At 31.6% G+C, this 21,083-nt stretch overlaps 1 protein-coding gene across 1 annotated transcript in view; it reads left to right on the top strand.

The window, feature by feature from the left end:
• The window catches only part of LOC142356218 (uncharacterized), a 69,004-nt gene extending 48,528 nt beyond the window's left edge, over positions 1-20,476 (top strand). The window contains exon 5 of the mRNA XM_075408168.1: positions 20,315-20,476. Within this exon, the coding sequence (XP_075264283.1) occupies positions 20,315-20,476 (162 nt within the window). The remainder of the gene's footprint in view (positions 1-20,314) is intronic.
• Positions 20,477-21,083: the final 607 nt, after the last annotated feature.

Here is a 21,083-nt window from a genome sequence, read left to right as displayed (position 1 = left end):
TATTATATCTGGCGTTAAAGATAATGGTAAGGATACAGACATACTATATACTTTTAATCTAACTGAACCACCAGGTTGCTTGATAAATATTATACCAACTAATATCTTATATCAAAATGTAACTAAAGATAGAATAGAATATATAGAGTTTCATTTTAAAGATGAGCATGGAAGACCTATAGACTTTAATGGTGATGTATTAAGTTTTACTTTACATTTGATTTAGACTTAGACTTAGTCATAGATATAGACTTAGACTTAGACTTAAACTAAACTACAAAACTCTCCGATCCCAATTAATTCTTAGTTTACCATTAATATTTTTATTTTTAGTTATATCAATGACAATATAATTATACGGTTCTTTCCATACCTTATTACATATATTAGCAAAATCATTATAACTAAGTTCCACATTATTAAAGAAATCTTGATATATAGATATGAGGGCTTTACCTCTCTGTTCAAATAAAATAAATAGATTACAGTTCTCTCTAACACTCTGCCTATCCAGAGAGAACAGGTTTTGATTGAGATATATCATATTACAATTATTATGTCTACCTCTACAAAAGTATTCATTAATAACTGGTTCTTTGGCTCTAACATCATCAAATATCATTAGTTTCTTTAAGTCTTTGGGTAGTTTATCAGGAGATGGTAAATCTTTTATATCTTTGATAAATTCAACATCCGCGAAGCGGGTTCCCCGATCTGCTTTTGGGTTTATTCTTTCTATACCATGGTACTGATCACCAGTAGGTCCAATGATGTATAGCTTATCAAAATATGTACTAGCTAGAATTAGTTTTTTCAATAAGAATGTCTTACCACATTCACTAGGACCAGATATTATACATCTAAAATTATCTGGGAATGCGGCTTCAGTAATTATATCATCATCATTTAGCCATGAATATAGATCATCATTTATGTTTACAGATATCGGTGAAACCGCTTCACGGATATTATTAGTAGGGGTATTATTGTTAGGTTTACCCTTTTGATGGGGCTTCGCCCATGTTTCACCATGTTTTTCATCCAATAGATATATATAATTGTCTCTATCATCATTATCATTATCTTTATCATTAACATTATCATTAACATTATCATTAACATTATCATTATCATTAACATTATCATTAACATTATCATTATCATTATCATTATCATTAACATTAACATTATCATCTGCGAAGCAGGTTCCCTGATTAACATTATCATTATCATTAACATTATCATTATCATTAATAATATCATTAACACTATCATTAACACTATCATTATCACTATCATTAACATTATCATTATCATTAACACTATCATTAACATTATCAATAACATTATCATTATCATCTGCGAAGCAGGTTCCCTGATTAACATTAACATTATTAGCAAAGCTACTTCGTAGATCGTTAACATCACCTCTACTACAATTCAAACAAAAACACTCATTATACATTCCTGGATATTTACATTGATTAACTAGAATATTCAAAGCAGTGTTAATTCTAAATCCTCTATCAATAAGATAGATCATGTATAAACAATAAGCCCCACAATAAGATTCATCATATTGTTGTATTCTTTCATAAGAGCCTAGATCAACATATTCTTCTAAAAAGAGTGGTGGCGTCTCAACACCAAAACTATCAAAGTAATACACTGGACCACCTTCTCTTCTTATAACTAAAACCCAATGTGTACCTTCAGTTGGATGTAAATTTACAATAATGTTGGAGTTGGGTTCACTTATGTTATTCGGAGTCTGATCTCTCATTACAATTTCAATTGGTGTTAGACTTATATCTTTACCTATATCTTTTATTCTGATATCACTCATAGCACTATTATCAATATTAAAATTATTATTGAATTCCTCAAAAGTTAGGATAAGCATTTTCTTATAAATATTTTTAATGTTTAATTATGGCGAAGCATCGGTGGAACCGTTACACGGATGGTCGAAGACCCATAAGTCTAATTATTTCTATATTTATCTATGTTTTCATTTATAAAAATGGAAACAGGTAGCGTGGTTATAATTTTTATTTTCTTAATTATAATTTGTTTTATAGTATATGATTCAATACCGAGTAAATATGCAAAACTAGAAGAAAGCTTTGGCGGATTTATGAATAGGAGTCTAGTTAGATTTGAATATGAAAAGTCACCATTACACACTATTGTCTATGGTGGAACTGGTACGGGTAAAACATATTTTGTTAGACAATATTTAAAATTGTACTCAGTCCAAAATCAAGATCCGCGAAGTGGTTACACCAATCAGGATCAAAATCAAAATCAAGATCAAAATCAAGATCAAAATCAAGATCAAAATCAAGATCAAGATCAAGATCAAAATCAAGATCAAAATCAAGATCAAAAACAAAATCAAAATCAAGATCAAAATATGGTGGAACATGGTCAAAGACCTATAGTTATAGTGTGTAAAGATAACAGAGACTGGATAAATCCCGAGACTAATAAGTTTTATACTGGATTTAATAAATGTGACATGAATATGATCACAAAAAACAATATGCAAAAATTTCGAAATTGTTTAATAGTACTTGATGATATGGGTGATAAGTTAAATAAGGATATAGGTTATTATTTTACTGAAGGTAGACATCATAATATTCAAATGATTGTAATGTGTCATAAACCAGCTCAAATAATTAATACAGCAAGAATGAGTTGTGATACTATTTACTTAACAACTTATAATGGACCTGACCTATTTAAAAACTTTAATGAGATATATAAATGTGAACATGACTTCAATAAAATAATTAGTGAATTAAATAGTAACTATTATAATTGTACAGATGGAATGTCATATGAACTTCGTTATGGTATAATTAAGTATAATAAGAAAGAAAATACTTTTATTATCATTAATACTAATAGAACAATGATATATGATTCAAGAGTTGGTTTCCTTGATTTAAAAGCTCTCAGTTTAAAAGATGAGTTAGGAAGAGAAGATATAAATAAACTTATAGCATATATGAAACCACTCATGATAAATGCAACAGATAGAAATTCTATTAGTCATGATAATTATCAGTTTTATTTTAATAAACTTCTTACATTAAAAGGTATTAAAATACAGAATGATGTTTTAACTCAGGAAGTGGTTAAAGCAAATGGTCTTAGATTATTTTCAACTATTTTAGGGATTATAAGTTCAGGTTTAATGATATATAATTTCATGAGTCCTGATATAACAGTAAGAAATGCCGGACATGTGGCAACTGCAGCGAGTACTATGTTGAATAGAACAAGTACATTATTGAACTATGGATTTGGCAGAAATCAAGATCAAGATCTGGAACATGAAAGGGAATATACAGATGGAGAAACATGGTCGAAGACCCATCAGCGAAGCTGTTATACACATCAGCGAAGCTGCTTCGCAGATAAATATACTGGAATTTTAAGTAAAGAGGGACGAGAGAATTTAAACAGTCTATATGTAAATAATGAAGAATTTAGAAATGAAATTATAAATTATGTTAAAAGTAAAATGCAATTAAACCTTGAAGCAATTTTAGATAAGAGATGTAAAACTAATTTACTCAATACGTTAGGAAATAAATATTTAGCAGAGTGTATCAAATCTAAAGATAATACTATAGATTTAATTGAAATCATGGCTAAATATTATCAATGATTAGGTAAATATCAAAGTTTACCCCATTATAAATGGTTATAAAATGTTTAGAGTGTAATTATAAATGTGGAAACATTGCTTGTTTAAAATATCATTACGAATCATGTCATAAAGATAAAATTGATAAATGTATATGTGGTAATATAACAATAAGTGCTGTTTGTGCTAATGATTTTTCCCCATGGGGTTGTTCTTTAAAAAATGAATCTAGTTCTAGTTTTAATTCTAATTCTAGTTCTAATTCTAATTCTAATTCTAGTTCTAGTTCTAGTTCTAACCCTAGTTCTAATTCTAATTCTAATTCTAACCCTAGTTCTAGTTCTAACCCTAATTCTAACTGTAGTTCTAGCTCTAGTTCTGGTTCTGGTTCTATCTATGACTATAACTCTAACTCAGATCCTAACCCCAACCCCAACCCTGACCCTAACCTTATTCCTAACCCTAACCTTATCCCTAACCCTAACCCTAATCTTATCCCTAACCCTAACCTTAACCTCAGCTCAGAAGTATTAACTAGATGTTGTAATAAGTGTAATTATATAAAACCACTAAATAATTTTGATGAGGCTAAGTATACATGTAGAAGTTGTACTTCAGCTAAAGTTAATTGTCCATATTGTACTTCTGTTGTGAGATATGATGGGATACGGGCTCATGTAAAGAAACAACATCCAGGTGTAGAATTAACTAAAGGATTTAGTAGAAATCTAACTGAAAAACAAAGTTCTAAAACTGAAAGTACTTTAGCCATTAGACAAAATGAAGAAGATTGCTCATGTAAATATTATGATTTTGTATTATTTCTTATTAATAATGGAATAAATATAAAAAAAGTAAAAGAAAATATAAATTTATTAAAAAGTATAGATAATTTGAAATAAAAGTATAAAAAATGTAAAAATTTATAAAAATTTATAAAAAGAGGGAATCACTCCTTAAGAGTGAAAAAGAGCGATATTTTCTACTGGGGGATCACTCCGAATAAGAGTGAATCACTCTTAAAGAGTAAAATGTAAATTTTGCTTTGATTTTTTAATTTTTTAATCTTATTTTTAATTTAAATTAATTTCTGATTAATTATTGATCCAATGTAGAGAGAATATAGAGAGAATATTCAAGAAGACATTGAAAAAAAAACACTTATCACTGTGTTTCCACCGATCTCAGTGTTTTTGACTGTATACCCATCACAGTGTGTCCCATATACAGTCTCACAGCAGGGATCTGCAAAGCAGTTTCACTGATCATCCTTTTTAAGAACTGTGAATTTGTTTTTTTTTTGTTTTTGTTTTTTTTATCTCACTTAGTTTCATAGTTTTTTTTTCATCAGAATGCTGAAAGGCGGCATCGCCTATCGGGGGACGTTCACTGGAGTCAGTGAGGAAGGAACCCCAAACCTTCCGTTTGCTAAAGCAACTTAACTAGACTCGATGATTTAACCACTACGCCAAGTGAGACAGGAAGTTTTAGTTTTAGATTGGTTAAATATTGATTAGGGGAATATATGAAAATTTTAATTATTTTAATATTTTCATTTTTTTGTTCCAGTTTTTTCGCAATTTGGTTTTACGTGCTTCTTAGTTTTATACTAGTACTGGGATACGTCCACCGGAGTCGGTGGGGATAGAACCCGAACTATCGGTGAAACCGCTTCACGGATCCGTCTGATAATGGTTAATTACCAGCTTAACTCTGTACTAGTGGTTTGCACTAAGTGAGACAAGAATTGATAGTTTTTAATTGTATAAGAAGTGAATATAGAGTGAATATGTAGTAGTAGATAAAACAGGGAAACCAGCAAGCAGTAAAATTTGTTCCATTCGACGTGAGCGATTAGCGTTAGGAGAAAAGGAACAAATTTTGCTGGTGGCTGGTTTCCCTGTTTTATCTACTACTTAAAACAGCCAATAATTTTCCAGTTATATTCAGATCCGGACTATTTGATAGCAATTCCAATGCCTCCACCTCCTTATCTTTGTAGAAAACGCTGGGAATTATCTATTTATGTATTATGTACAGGAACATTATGTTGTTGAAAAATAAGATCATGAAAATGTTTTTTTTTCGGTATTTCTCCGAATTTGGTAAAGCGTTTAGCTCGTTTATCAAGTCATTGATAAATTGATTGCTTTGGCTTCTATATGTTTAATCAAATTAAGATTTATTGAGTAGTTAAACATTTCAACATTAAGTGAGATAGAAATTTAGTATCCTGATAATTGGCATCTTTGGCTATTGGCATATTTTACCTTCACGAGGTGCTATTATTAAAGCTACATTTTTTAGGCTTTGCAATTTTTCATCTCTGATAACTAATATTTTAAAAGTGATAATGATAGTGCCTTCAGATACGTAGCAACATTTTTGTTAGTCTATATCGTCTCTCTTAGCGTTTATTGTTTGACTATTCGGGTTTTTGTCGTCAAAAATGGGATAAACAGGTAAAGACTGGACGGCATTAAGTAATTCAGCTTTTAATTGCGCTCCAACGAAGCTTGAAGCAATTATTGCAAACGTGTTGGTCATTTTTATACAACAATTTTGCTTCATTGTTTCTACTCCGAACAAATTTTACGCCCTTGACTTTTTCATTTTGCGTGATCTAAATTTCTCTATCACAAGTGTCAGCAACGGAACTGTAGTGGCGGCAGTCACTACTAAAAGTCAACTGAAAAGCCGAAATTGGTGTATTTTTTTTCACGTTGAGTTCTATTAGTGGTTATAGTGGTATATAATAACCTCTAATGATGTCACTTGGAACCCCCGTAGTTCATTTAGTTAGTACCCTCCTCAGGCTGCTACCGCAGCAGGCTGTGATACATTCGCGCACCGACTAGTCGTTTGAGCCGAATTCTTCCGATGTTAGTGGACGGTGGTTCCTTAGAGCTTTACTAGGCGATAAGTGTAAAAATAATCGAATCTCCTGAGAAGACTTGAAATATAGTGTGATGGACATTTTTATCGGTTTGGACCCCCCTCGCACTCATCTACCCTAATTTTTCACTCATTTCTGGCTCTCGCATTTAAGTTTAAGTTATCATACCTAAGCCCCACTAGCTACTGACAAAGCCATCTGTCGGCCCGTTAATTGACAGCAATTCGCCGGTGTTAATCGGTTATGTTTGTTTTTTGTTTAACTCGGAAAAAGGATGATCAAATATTGAAGATCCAGCTCATCCAATCAGAAAATTATTTAGACACAATTGTACAACTGTTTGTTTTTAATTAGTTGCTTTAAATAGAAAATGATTTATTTTGTTTTTTTTTACGACAAAATAAAAAAAACCAAAAGAAAAAGTTCCGTTTTTGCTGTTTTATTTCTTATTCGCTAGTTGTGATAGCCATTATTGATTTGGTTTGTTTTTTTCCTACCATATAGGGTGCAAAATGTCAAAGATTCGGTTTTTCTGCTTTCGCTGATAACTTTGATCGATATGGTGGACTCCATTATTGTTGCCCTGAAAGTTAATTTTTTTGAAATTCTTTGAAATGAGAATTCTTTTTGAAATGAGAAACAATTTTTCGGCCCAAGGCATTTAAAGGTTCTTTTCGCAAAGTATTAAAAATATCTAGCCTTAATTGGTTGTCGATACAAGGAAAATTAAAGGTTTAATTGAGTTTTAAGCTTTTCAGTTATTTCATTCAAAGCGAAGGAAAAGTAAATGTTTTGATAACTTTCAAACTCTATTTTCTGGTCGAGAGTTCAAAATTTTAATAATTCCGCTTGGCAATTTTATCAGTTTTCTATTGCTTTTTTGGAGCTATTTTTGTATTTCTCCGCAAAATGTATCAATTGGAAAAAAAATAGCTTAACAGAAAGGTCCCAAATATTTTTTTGTGGGGTTGCTGAACAAAATGAAGAGTGGAGCGAAAATAGAGTGATTTTTTTGTTCATATCGGTGTTTTCTGGAGAGCGAGAAATTGAGGTGCAAAAAAAATTCTGTAACCGACCGAAATTTTTTGTTCACGTGCGGCATTTTGTTTTAATTTTAGGCTCTTTTTGGTAGTGTTTTGACGTTTCTAAAAAATCATCTGAATTTTATGTTAATTCGGAGGTTTTTCATGTATTTTGCTCATTTTCGAGCTATTTTTTGCTTTTTTGGCGATTTTTGTTGTTTTACTGGCTCAAATGGGTTTTAAAACTTGACCCTTATACTTGACCAAATTTTGGATTACAAATGTTTACAAATTTTTGGATTTGAGTTATTGTTTTTGTTGAGAAATATGGCAAAAAATGGCAAAAATTGGAACTATTTTTCTTAATTTTTTTGCACTTTTTCGTTTTTTTTTTCTGTTTTTTAGGCAATTTTCTTAGACTATTATGACTTGCCTTTTGGTTTACGAGCATCTGGATACCCCATTGGCTCAAAGGAATTTTTCTTTGGATTTATATGCTTTTTTAATATTTAAAAATTTAACATTTTCAGTTTTTTTAGTGCAAGTTGTTTTAAGAGCTTTTTTTTCATAATTTGGCCTCAAGTATTTAAAAAAAATCACATACGTGGTTTTAGTGAGTACTAGTTGTTTTGAAACACGTGAAAAATTGGAGTGATTTTGTTGCTGAACAAAATGAAGAGTAGAGCGAAAAGAGAATGGTTTTTTGTTCATATCGCTGTTTTCTAGAGAGCGAGAAATTCAAGTGTGGAAGAAAAATTGTAAGCGAGCGAAATTTTTTGTTCACGTGCGGCATTTTAAAGCAGTTTTTTCTCCTTTTTTGGTTAAGAAGTTTGGTTATGATTTTGTTTTAATTTTAGGCTGGTTCTCGTAGTAGTTTGAAGGTTTCTGAATATTCGTATGGATTTTATGCTAATTCGGAGGTTTTTTATTTATTTTGCTGGTTTTCGGGGTATTTTTTGTATTGTTTTTACGATTGTTTTGTTTTACTAGCTCAAATGGGTTTTAAAACTTGACCACTCCTCCTTGAGCAAATTTTAGATAACAATTGGTTACAGTTTTGTGGATATGAATCATTTTTTATTGAGAAATATGACAAAAAATGGCGATAATTGGAACTATTTTTATTAATTTTTTGCAGGTTTTCTGTTTTTTGTTTTTGATTTTTAGACAAGTTTCTCTGCCTATTATGGTTTGTCTATTGTCTTGCGAGCATATGGTTTCTGCGTTGGCCGAAAGTATGTTTTCTTTGGATTTATATGCTTTTGTAATATTAAAAAAATTATTAATTGTGTCCAGTTTTTTAGTGCAATTTGTTTTAAAGAACATATTTTTTCATAATTTGGCCTCCAGTATTTTAAAAAATTCACATGAATGCTTTTAGTAAATAGTTGCAGTTTTGATAAGTTTTTTTTGTTTTGATGAAGTGTTTTTTCGGTGTTTTTTTTCACGTGCGGCATTTTAAAGCAGCTTTTTGTTCTCATTTTTGGTTAAGAGGTTTGGTTATAATTTTGTTTTAATTTTAGGCTGATTCTGGTAGTGGTTTGTAGGTTTTTGAATATTCATATGGATTTTATGCTAATTCGGAGGTTTTTTATTTATTTTGCTGGTTTTTCGGGGTATTTTTTTTCGTTGTTTTTACGATTGTTTTGTTTTACTAGCTCAAACGGGTTTTAAAACTTGACCACTCCTCCTTGAGCAAATTTTAGATAACAATTGGTTACAGTTTTGTGGATATGAATCATTTTTTGTTGAGAAATGTGACAAAAAATGGCGATAATTGGAACTATTTTTATTAATTTTTTGCAGGTTTTCTGTTTTTTGTTTTTGATTTTTAGACAAGTTTCTCTGCCTATTATGGTTTGTCTATTGTCTTGCGAGCATATGGTTTCTCCGTTGGCCGAAAGTATGTTTTCTTTGGATTTATATGCTTTTGTAATATTAAAAAAATTATTAATTGTGTCCAGTTTTTTAGTGCAATTTGTTTTAAAGAACATATTTTTTCATAATTTGGCCTCCAGTATTTTAAAAAATTCACATGAATGCTTTTAGTAAATAGTTGCAGTTTTGATAAGTTTTTTTTGTTTTGATGAAGTGTTTTTTCGGTGTTTTTTTTTTCACGTGCGGCATTTTAAAGCAGCTTTTTTTTCTCATTTTTGGTTAAGAGGTTTGGTTATAATTTTGTTTTAATTTTAGGCTGATTCTGGTGGTGATTTGTAGGTTTTTGAATATTCATATGGATTTTATGCTAATTCGGAGGTTTTTTATTTATTTTGCTGGTTTTTCGGGGTATTTGTTTTCGTTGTTTTTACGATTGTTTTGTTTTACTAGCTCAAACGGGTTTTAAAACTTGACCCTTATACTTGACCAAATTTTGGATTACAATTGTTTACAAATTTTTGGATTTGAGTCATTTTTTTGTTGAGAAGTATGGCAAAAAATGGCGAAAATTGGAACTATTCTTAATTTTTTGCACTTTTTCGTTTTTTTTTCTGTTTTTTAGGCCATTTTCTTAGACTATTATGACTTGCCTTTTGGTTTACGAGCAACGAGCATTGGATACCCCATTGGCTCAAAGGAATTTTTCTTTGGATTTGTTTTAAGAGCTTTTTTTCATAAGTTGGCCTCAAGTATTTAAAAAAAATCACATACGTGGTTTTAGTGAGTACTAGTTGTTTTGAAACACGTGAAAAATTGGTGTGATTTTGTTGCTGAACAAAATGAAGAGTAGAGCGAAAAGAGAATGGTTATTTGTTCATATCGCTGTTTTCTAGAGAGCGAGAAATTCAAGTGTGGAAGCAAAATTGTCAGCGAGCGAAATTTTTTGTACACGTGCGGCATTTTAAAGCATTTCTTTTCTCATTTCTTGGTTAGGAGGTTTGGTTATGATTTTGTTATAATTTTAGGCTGGTTCTGGTAGTGGTTTGAAGGTTTCTGAATATTCATATGGATTTTATGCTAATTCGGAGGTTTTTTTATTTATTTTGCTGGTTTTCGGGGTATTTTTTGCGTTGTTTCTACGATTGTTTTGTTTTACTAGCTCAAATAGGTATTAAAAAGACCCCTCCTCCTTGAGCAAATTTTAGATAACAACTGGTTACAGTTTTGTGGATATGAATCATTTTTTGTTGAGAAATATGACAAAAAATGGCGATAATGGAACTATTTTTATTAATTTTTTGCAGGTTTCTGTTTTTTGTTTTTGCTTTTTAGACAAGTTTCTCTTTCTATTATGATTTGCCTATTGTCTTGCGAACATCTGGATTCCTCTTTGGCCGAAAGTATGTTTTCTTTGGATTTATATGCTTTTGTAATATTTAAAAAATTATTAATTTTGTCCAGTTTTTTAGTGCAAGTTGTTTTAAAGAACATATTTTTTTTCATAATTTGGCCTCAAGTATTTTAAAAAATTCACATGAATGCTTTTAGTAAATAGTAGTAGTTTTGATGAATTTTTTTTCTGTTTTGATGAAGTATTTTTTTGTTCACATGCGTCATTTTGACATTGATTTTGTTTTTTTTGTTTTTTGATCTGATTTTGAATGGTTTGGAAATGGTTTTCCCAATTCACTCAAAGTGCGTTCACGGTCTATTTTTTCTTTATTTATTGAAATTTCTTTGAATTGTACTTCAGGACTGGTCGTGCTATCCTCTTTTATTTCGTAGTCGCGATTTTTGTTACGACCATATGACGCCAAAAGCACTTCAAATCTGCTTTTTATTCATTCGTTCATGCAATTTCAACTGCAGTGCGTGCGTGACGTCATTTTCGCTCTCAGTGGAGCGAGTTGTTTTGTTCATTTGCGTGACTAAATTTTTGGTCACACTTGACTTACCTCACTCACAAAAATGACTTCCTCACTTTGAAATTGACTTTTATTTACTTTAATTCAAAGAGATAAGGTCAAATGGGTGTGTGTTACTCTAATTGAAGGTTATTTGAGATCAGCTAATAGAGGCAGCAATAACTTATACAGATTTTTAATCAAAATATAACAGATCAGCCTTCAATGAAAAGACGAATTTTTTTGGTCTGTCTTTTACTGTTTTTTAGCCTGCTGATCTTCGAACCTATTGCGGCTATTTTCTGGCAATCTTCCAGCTATATAAATGAGAAAAAAAGAAGAACATTGTTAATTTCCTCTGATACTCATAAGAATAAAATGCAAATGGTAAAAGAGGCAATGTAAAGTTAAGAATATAACATTATGTAAAATTAGAAAATCATTAAATTACTTAACTAAAAATTTGACCTTAAATTAGTAAAAAATGGCCTATAATGCGAGCATAAAATGTTCTCACAATTTTTTATGTACATCATGAAGATTAAAAATCAAAATTAAAATCTAATGCTCTCAATGTCATCTTTCATATCAGTTACTTTTGGGTCCTTCAAAATTTCTTTTGGGACTATTAGTAAAAAATTGGCTCTTGGGCCATTTTTTACTAATGTAAGGTCAAACTTTTAGTGAAGTAATTTAATGATTTTATAATTTTACATAATGTTATATTCATAACTTTACATTGCCTCTTTTACCATTTGCATTTTATTCTTATGTGTATCAGAGGAAATTAACAATGCTCTTCTTTTTTTCCAAGTTTGATAACAAAACCGCAGGTCGGTACCGTTTTGGTGCAAATATTGTGATAAAAATGGATTCCCTGGGCTCAAACGAAGATCAGGATGGATTGGAAAATGGGCTTAAACTATCGGAAAGCCACAGAAATTAGCTTTGCTTTGACACAATGACCCCCCATGATAAAAATGATGTGTTGCAAGATACGTTTGGTCGTCATTTGTTTTTTCCGTTTAATAGTTCATCGTTAATAAATTTCGTGCATTGTTTACGGAGTTTTTTTATAGAGAAGCTATAATCCCTAATTGAATGACCTCAAAGCGTTTCTGTAGTTTCTGTAATGGAGTCTACTGTTTCTGAGGAACGATTCAGATCATGTGCCCCTCTAACTTAGTAGGTGTTTATGTGTACTCCCCCCTGGGGGGGGGGCAATAGCGTAAAAGATCCAGCGATTCACTTATGAGTAATTTTAGATCTAAATATCCCATTTTCTCTCTTATGTCAGTTTTCCTTTTTTTCCTTTTTGGTTTCTGTCGATCAAAAGTACTTATTAAAGTTAGAGAGCGGAGAGAAAGACTTTAAAGTGTCATTTAAAGCGAGTGGACGGTTGAGTTACGATAAAATAGGAACACGATAGTTAGTAACGATGTATAAATATTTGCTGTGGAGAGATGTGTGCAATTTTGAATGGACATTAATCGCTTTCAATGGAAAATTTACTGAGCCGTCACTTTTTGATCTTCCATCACAGTTTAAATCATTTCTTATCTTTATTGTCTTATAGTCGTCAGTTTTTAGCGCCCTATTGATTGTTTGTGTACTTATTTAAAGAATTTTCAAGTTGGCTCTATTCCTGAGGTTTTTGTTCTGATCTTATCAGGAAGAATATTTTTGCTTGGGATTGAAAAGTTGGGATCTTCGAATGAAATCAACGCTGGCAATCATCACGTGAGTCGAAAAACAAAATTTCAGACTTTCTCGAAAGGCAGCAAGGCACATTTGATCAATAACTGGCTAATTTGGAACCAAAAGGTTTAACGGAATTTTATTTATTACGGTTTTTTATTTATTTTGCTGGTTTTTCGGGGTATTTTTTTTCGTTGTTTTTACGATTGTTTTGTTTTACTAGCTCAAACGGGTTTTAAAACTTGACCCTTATACTTGACCAAATTTTGGATTACAATTGTTTACAAATTTTTGGATCTGAGTCATTTTTTTGTTGAGAAGTATGGCAAAAAATGGCGAAAATTGGAACTATTCTTAATTTTTTGCACTTTTTCGTTTTTTTTTTTCTGTTTTTTAGGCAATTTTCTTAGACTATTATGACTTGCCTTTTGGTTTACGAGCAACGAGCATTGGATACCCCATTGGCTCAAAGGAATTTTTCTTTGGATTTATATGCTTTTGTAATATTAAAAAATTTGTTAACTTTTTCCAGTTTTTTTAGTGCAAGTTGTTTTAAGAGCTTTTTTTCATAAGTTGGCCTCAAGTATTTAAAAAAAATCACATACGTGGTTTTAGTGAGTACTAGTTGTTTTGAAACACGTGAAAAATTGGTGTGATTTTGTTGCTGAACAAAATGAAGAGTAGAGCGAAAAGAGAATGGTCTTTTGTTCATATCGCTGTTTTCTAGAGAGCGAGAAATTCAAGTGTGGAAGCAAAATTGTCAGCGAGCGAAATTTTTTGTTCACGTGCGGCATTTTAAAGCATTTTTTTCTCATTTCTTGGTTAGGAGGTTTGGTTATGATTTTGTTATAATTTTAGGCTGGTTCTGGTAGTGGTTTGAAGGTTTCTGAATATTCATATGGATTTTATGCTAATTCGGAGGTTTTTTTTATTTATTTTGCTGGTTTTCGGGGTATTTTTTGCGTTGTTTCTACGATTGTTTTGTTTTACTAGCTCAAATAGGTATTAAAAAGACCCCTCCTCCTTGAGCAAATTTTAGATAACAACTGGTTACAGTTTTCTGGATATGAATCATTTTTTGTTGAGAAATATGACAAAAAATGGCGATAATGGAACTATTTTTATTAATTTTTTGCAGGTTTTCTGTTTTTTGTTTTTGCTTTTTAGACAAGTTTCTCTTTCTATTATGATTTGCCTATTGTCTTGCGAACATCTGGATTCCTCTTTGGCCGAAAGTATGTTTTCTTTGGATTTATATGCTTTTGTAATATTTAAAAAATTATTAATTTTGTCCAGTTTTTTAGTGCAAGTTGTTTTAAAGAACATATTTTTTTTCATAATTTGGCCTCAAGTATTTTAAAAAATTCACATGAATGCTTTTAGTAAATAGTAGTAGTTTTGATGAATTTTTTTTTGTTTTGATGAAGTATTTTTTGCTGTTTTTTTTGTTCACATGCGTCATTTTGACATTGATTTTATTTTTTTTTGTTTTTTGATCTGATTTTGAATGGTTTGGAAATGGTTTTCCCAATTCACTCAAAGTGCGTTCACGGTCTATTTTTTCTTTATTTATTGAAATTTCTTTGAATTGTACTTCAGGACTGGTCGTGCTATCCTCTTTTATTTCGTAGTCGCGATTTTTGTTACGACCATATGACGCCAAAAGCACTTCAAATCTGCTTTTTATTCATTCGTTCATGCAATTTCAACTGCAGTGGGTGCGTGACGTCATTTTCGCTCTCAGTGGAGCGAGTTGTTTTGTTCATTTGCGTGACTAAATTTTTGGTCACACTTGACTTACCTCACTCACAAAAATGACTTCCTCACTTTGAAATTGACTTTTATTTACTTTAATTCAAAGAAATAAGGTCAAATGGGTGTGTGTTACTCTAATTGAAGGTTATTTGAGATCAGCTTATAGAGGCAGCAATAACTTATACAGATTTTTAATCAAAATATAACAGATCAGCCTTCAATGAAAAGACGAATTTTTTTGGTCTGTCTTTTACTGTTTTTTTAGCCTGCTGATCTTCGAACCTATTGCGGCTATTTTCTGGCAATCTTCCAGCTATATAAATGAGAAAAAAAGAAGAACATTGTTAATTTCCTCTGATACTCATAAGAATAAAATGCAAATGGTAAAAGAGGCAATGTAAAGTTAAGAATATAACATTATGTAAAATTAGAAAATCATTAAATTACTTAACTAAAAATTTGACCTTAAATTAGTAAAAAATGGCCTATAATGCGAGCATAAAATGTTCTCACAATTTTTTATGTACATCATGAAGATTAAAAATTAAAATTAAAATCTAATGCTCTCAATGTCATCTTTCATATCAGTTACTTTTGGGTCCTTCAAAATTTCTTTTGGGACTATTAGTAAAAAACTGGCTTTTGGGCCATTTTTTACTAATGTAAGGTCAAACTTTTAGTGAAGTAATTTAATGATTTTATAATTTTACATAATGTTATATTCATAACATTACATTGCCTCTTTTACCATTTGCATTTTATTCTTATGTGTATCAGAGGAAATTAACAATGCTCTTCTTTTTTTCCAAGTTTGATAACAAAACCGCAGGTCGGTACCGTTTTGGTGCAAATATTGTGATAAAAATGGATTCCCTGGGCTCAAACGAAGATCAGGATGGATTGGAAAATGGGCTTAAACTATCGGAAAGCCACAGAAATTAGCTTTGCTTTGACACAATGACCCCCCATGATAAAAATGATGTGTTGCAAGATACGTTTGCTCGTCATTTGTTTTTTCCGTTTAATAGTTCATCGTTAATAAATTTCGTGCATTGTTTACGGAGTTTTTTTATAGAGAAGCTATAATCCCTAATTGAATGACCTCAAAGCGTTTCTGTAGTTTCTGTTATGGAGTCTACTGTTTCTGAGGAACGATTCAGATCATGTGCCCCTCTAACTTAGTAGGTGTTTATGTGTACTCCCCCCTGGGGGGGGCAATAGCGTAAAAGATCCAGCGATTCACTTATGAGTAATTTTAGATCTAAATATCCCATTTTCTCTCTTATGTCAGTTTTCCTTTTTTCCTTTTTGGTTTCTGTCGATCAAAAGTACTTATTAAAGTTAGAGAGCGGAGAGAAAGACTTTAAAGTGTCATTTAAAGCCAGTGGACGGTTGAGTTACGATAAAATAGGAACACGATAGTTAGTAACGATGTATAAATATTTGCTGTGGAGAGATGTGTGCAATTTTGTATGGACATTAATCGCTTTCAATGGAAAATTTACTGAGCCGTCACTTTTTGATCTTCCATCACAGTTTAAATCATTTCTTATCTTTATTGTCTTATAGTCTCAGTTTTTAGCGCCCTATTGATTGTTTGTGTACTTATTTAAAGAATTTGCAAGTTGGCTCAATTCCTGAGGTTTTTGTTCTGATCTTATCAGGAAGAATATTTTTGCTTGGGATTGAAAAGTTGGGATCTTCGAATGAAATCAACGCTGGCAATCATCACGTGAGTCGAAAAACAAAATTTCAGACTTTCTCGAAAGGCAGCAAGGCACATTTGATCAATAACTGGCTAATTTGGAACCAAAAGGTTTAACGGAATTTTATTTATTACGGTTTTTTATTTATTTTGCTGGTTTTTCGGGGTATTTTTTTTCGTTGTTTTTACGATTGTTTTGTTTTACTAGCTCAAACGGGTTTTAAAACTTGACCCTTATACTTGACCAAATTTTGGATTACAATTGTTTACAAATTTTTGGATCTGAGTCATTTTTTTGTTGAGAAGTATGGCAAAAAATGGCGAAAATTGGAACTATTCTTAATTTTTTGCACTTTTTCGTTTTTTTTTTCTGTTTTTTAGGCAATTTTCTTAGACTATTATGACTTGCCTTTTGGTTTACGAGCAACGAGCATTGGATACCCCATTGGCTCAAAGGAATTTTTCTTTGGATTTATATGCTTTTGTAATATTAAAAAATTTGTTAACTTTTTCCAGTTTTTTTAGTGCAAGTTGTTTTAAGAGCTTTTTTTCATAAGTTGGCCTCAAGTATTTAAAAAAAATCACATACGTGGTTTTAGTGAGTACTAGTTGTTTTGAAACACGTGAAAAATTGGTGTGATTTTGTTGCTGAACAAAATGAAGAGTAGAGCGAAAAGAGAATGGTTTTTTGTTCATATCGCTGTTTTCTAGAGAGCGAGAAATTCAAGTGTGGAAGCAAAATTGTCAGCGAGCGAAATTTTTTGTTCACGTGCGGCATTTTAAAGCATTTTTTTTCTCATTTCTTGGTTAGGAGGTTTGGTTATGATTTTGTTATAATTTTAGGCTGGTTCTGGTAGTGGTTTGAAGGTTTCTGAATATTCATATGGATTTTATGCTAATTCGGAGGTTTTTTTATTTATTTTGCTGGTTTTCGGGGTATTTTTTGCGTTGTTTCTACGATTGTTTTGTTTTACTAGCTCAAATAGGTATTAAAAAGACCCCTCCTCCTTGAGCAAATTTTAGATAACAACTGGTTACAGTTTTCTGGATATGAATCATTTTTTGTTGAGAAATATGACAAAAAATGGCGATAATGGAACTATTTTTATTAATTTTTTGCAGGTTTTCTGTTTTTTGTTTTTGCTTTTTAGACAAGTTTCTCTTTCTATTATGATTTGCCTATTGTCTTGCGAACATCTGGATTCCTCTTTGGCCGAAAGTATGTTTTCTTTGGATTTATATGCTTTTGTAATATTTAAAAAATTATTAATTTTGTCCAGTTTTTTAGTGCAAGTTGTTTTAAAGAACATATTTTTTTTCATAATTTGGCCTCAAGTATTTTAAAAAATTCACATGAATGCTTTTAGTAAATAGTAGTAGTTTTGATGAATTTTTTTTTGTTTTGATGAAGTATTTTTTGCTGTTTTTTTTGTTCACATGCGTCATTTTGACATTGATTTTATTTTTTTTTGTTTTTTGATCTGATTTTGAATGGTTTGGAAATGGTTTTCCCAATTCACTCAAAGTGCGTTCACGGTCTATTTTTTCTTTATTTATTGAAATTTCTTTGAATTGTACTTCAGGACTGGTCGTGCTATCCTCTTTTATTTCGTAGTCGCGATTTTTGTTACGACCATATGACGCCAAAAGCACTTCAAATCTGCTTTTTATTCATTCGTTCATGCAATTTCAACTGCAGTGGGTGCGTGACGTCATTTTCGCTCTCAGTGGAGCGAGTTGTTTTGTTCATTTGCGTGACTAAATTTTTGGTCACACTTGACTTACCTCACTCACAAAAATGACTTCCTCACTTTGAAATTGACTTTTATTTACTTTAATTCAAAGAAATAAGGTCAAATGGGTGTGTGTTACTCTAATTGAAGGTTATTTGAGATCAGCTTATAGAGGCAGCAATAACTTATACAGATTTTTAATCAAAATATAACAGATCAGCCTTCAATGAAAAGACGAATTTTTTTGGTCTGTCTTTTACTGTTTTTTTAGCCTGCTGATCTTCGAACCTATTGCGGCTATTTTCTGGCAATCTTCCAGCTATATAAATGAGAAAAAAAGAAGAACATTGTTAATTTCCTCTGATACTCATAAGAATAAAATGCAAATGGTAAAAGAGGCAATGTAAAGTTAAGAATATAACATTATGTAAAATTAGAAAATCATTAAATTACTTAACTAAAAATTTGACCTTAAATTAGTAAAAAATGGCCTATAATGCGAGCATAAAATGTTCTCACAATTTTTTATGTACATCATGAAGATTAAAAATTAAAATTAAAATCTAATGCTCTCAATGTCATCTTTCATATCAGTTACTTTTGGGTCCTTCAAAATTTCTTTTGGGACTATTAGTAAAAAATTGGCTGTTGGGCCATTTTTTACTAATGTAAGGTCAAACTTTTAGTGAAGTAATTTAATGATTTTATAATTTTACATAATGTTATATTCATAACATTACATTGCCTCTTTTACCATTTGCATTTTATTCTTATGTGTATCAGAGGAAATTAACAATGCTCTTCTTTTTTTCCAAGTTTGATAACAAAACCGCAGGTCGGTACCGTTTTGGTGCAAATATTGTGATAAAAATGGATTCCCTGGGCTCAAACGAAGATCAGGATGGATTGGAAAATGGGCTTAAACTATCGGAAAGCCACAGAAATTAGCTTTGCTTTGACACAATGACCCCCCATGATAAAAATGATGTGTTGCAAGATACGTTTGCTCGTCATTTGTTTTTTCCGTTTAATAGTTCATCGTTAATAAATTTCGTGCATTGTTTACGGAGTTTTTTTATAGAGAAGCTATAATCCCTAATTGAATGACCTCAAAGCGTTTCTGTAGTTTCTGTTATGGAGTCTACTGTTTCTGAGGAACGATTCAGATCATGTGCCCCTCTAACTTAGTAGGTGTTTATGTGTACTCCCCCCTGGGGGGGCAATAGCGTAAAAGATCCAGCGATTCACTTATGAGTAATTTTAGATCTAAATATCCCATTTTCTCTCTTATGTCAGTTTTCCTTTTTTCCTTTTTGGTTTCTGTCGATCAAAAGTACTTATTAAAGTTAGAGAGCGGAGAGAAAGACTTTAAAGTGTCATTTAAAGCCAGTGGACGGTTGAGTTACGATAAAATAGGAACACGATAGTTAGTAACGATGTATAAATATTTGCTGTGGAGAGATGTGTGCAATTTTGTATGGACATTAATCGCTTTCAATGGAAAATTTACTGAGCCGTCACTTTTTGATCTTCCATCACAGTTTAAATCATTTCTTATCTTTATTGTCTTATAGTCGTCAATTTTTAGCGCCCTATTGATTGTTTGTGTACTTATTTAAAGAATTTGCAAGTTGGCTCAATTCCTGAAGTTTTTGTTCTGATCTTATCAGGAAGATTAGTTTTTGCTTGGTATTGAAAAGTTGGGTCTTCGAATGAAATCAACGCTGGCAATCATCACGTGAGTCGAAAAACAAAATTTCAGACTTTCTCGAAAGGCAGCAAGGCACATTTGATCAATAACTGGCTAATTTGGAACCAAAAGGTTTAACGGAACCTTTTTTTTCTTAGTCGTTAGTTGCTGCAAAAGTTAAATTTTCTCCGAGATTTATTATGATCCTGGCCTCTATTTTGCGGTAGTTAACAATTATAGTTTCTATTTACGACTCCTACCAATCTCAATTACAGTAACCCGCGGAATTCGCGCTCTCATATTTAAGAGGCGCTTATTTTTTTCGAATTACCAAAAACAATATTAGTTTTGATTATTATGTTCTGTTATCAGGATGATGCTTCTTGCAATCTTATCGCCCAATGGTGTCGCAGAGCAAAGCTCCTTCTGATTGGTCAGCCTATTACCCCTCAGAAGACCGAAAACATACGAATGAAATCTTCGAAAGGTGTCAAGTTCTTATCTGAAGAACAGCCAAAAATGACAGGAACCTAGCTGTTTTTGACTCTCAGATTCAGTCAACCTATTTTATCTGCAATGTGATTAAGAGAAAAGAGATTTGTTCTGGTTCATAAAATCCCTTTAAACATAATGAACTGTCTTATTATAAAACTTGTATGCTATAAAATTGCGCTCTGCTGTTACGAGTCCAGCAAAAACATCATAATCAACAATGGGGGGGAGGGGTGCAGTAAGGAAGTCACCCGGAACCTTCAATTTACATAGAAGTGCAAACAATAAGTGGTTGCTACTAATTTGCATCTGTCCACTACTGACCTTCAACATTAGGAGCGTCTACTGGTACCAAATTTTTTAGTAAATTTACTCGTTTCTAATACCAGATTTCCCTTTCCCTATGTTAATACACTGTACGTGTGAAACATACTTACAAACTTCGCGGATCAAAAGGCGGAGCCCTGTATGGAAATTCCAGTCAGTGTTTTTCACTTTTAAACTGGAAGTTGAAAAGTGAAAACTGCTTTCGACCGCAAAGTAGGTTTGACGTAGCGCAATCCGCAAAATTTGGCGTACTCAGTCAGTTTTTAATAGCCGCACATCGATAGCTGGGGCTATTATTGGCCTTCTCTTGGTTTTTTTATTT

Source organism: Convolutriloba macropyga, unplaced genomic scaffold, assembly GCF_964194025.1.
Source record: "Convolutriloba macropyga unplaced genomic scaffold, txConMacr16.3 SCAFFOLD_90, whole genome shotgun sequence".
NCBI lineage: Eukaryota > Metazoa > Xenacoelomorpha > Acoela > Convolutidae > Convolutriloba > Convolutriloba macropyga.
Note: the sequence above shows the minus strand (reverse complement) of the source record. Positions and strands in the feature narration are given on the sequence as shown.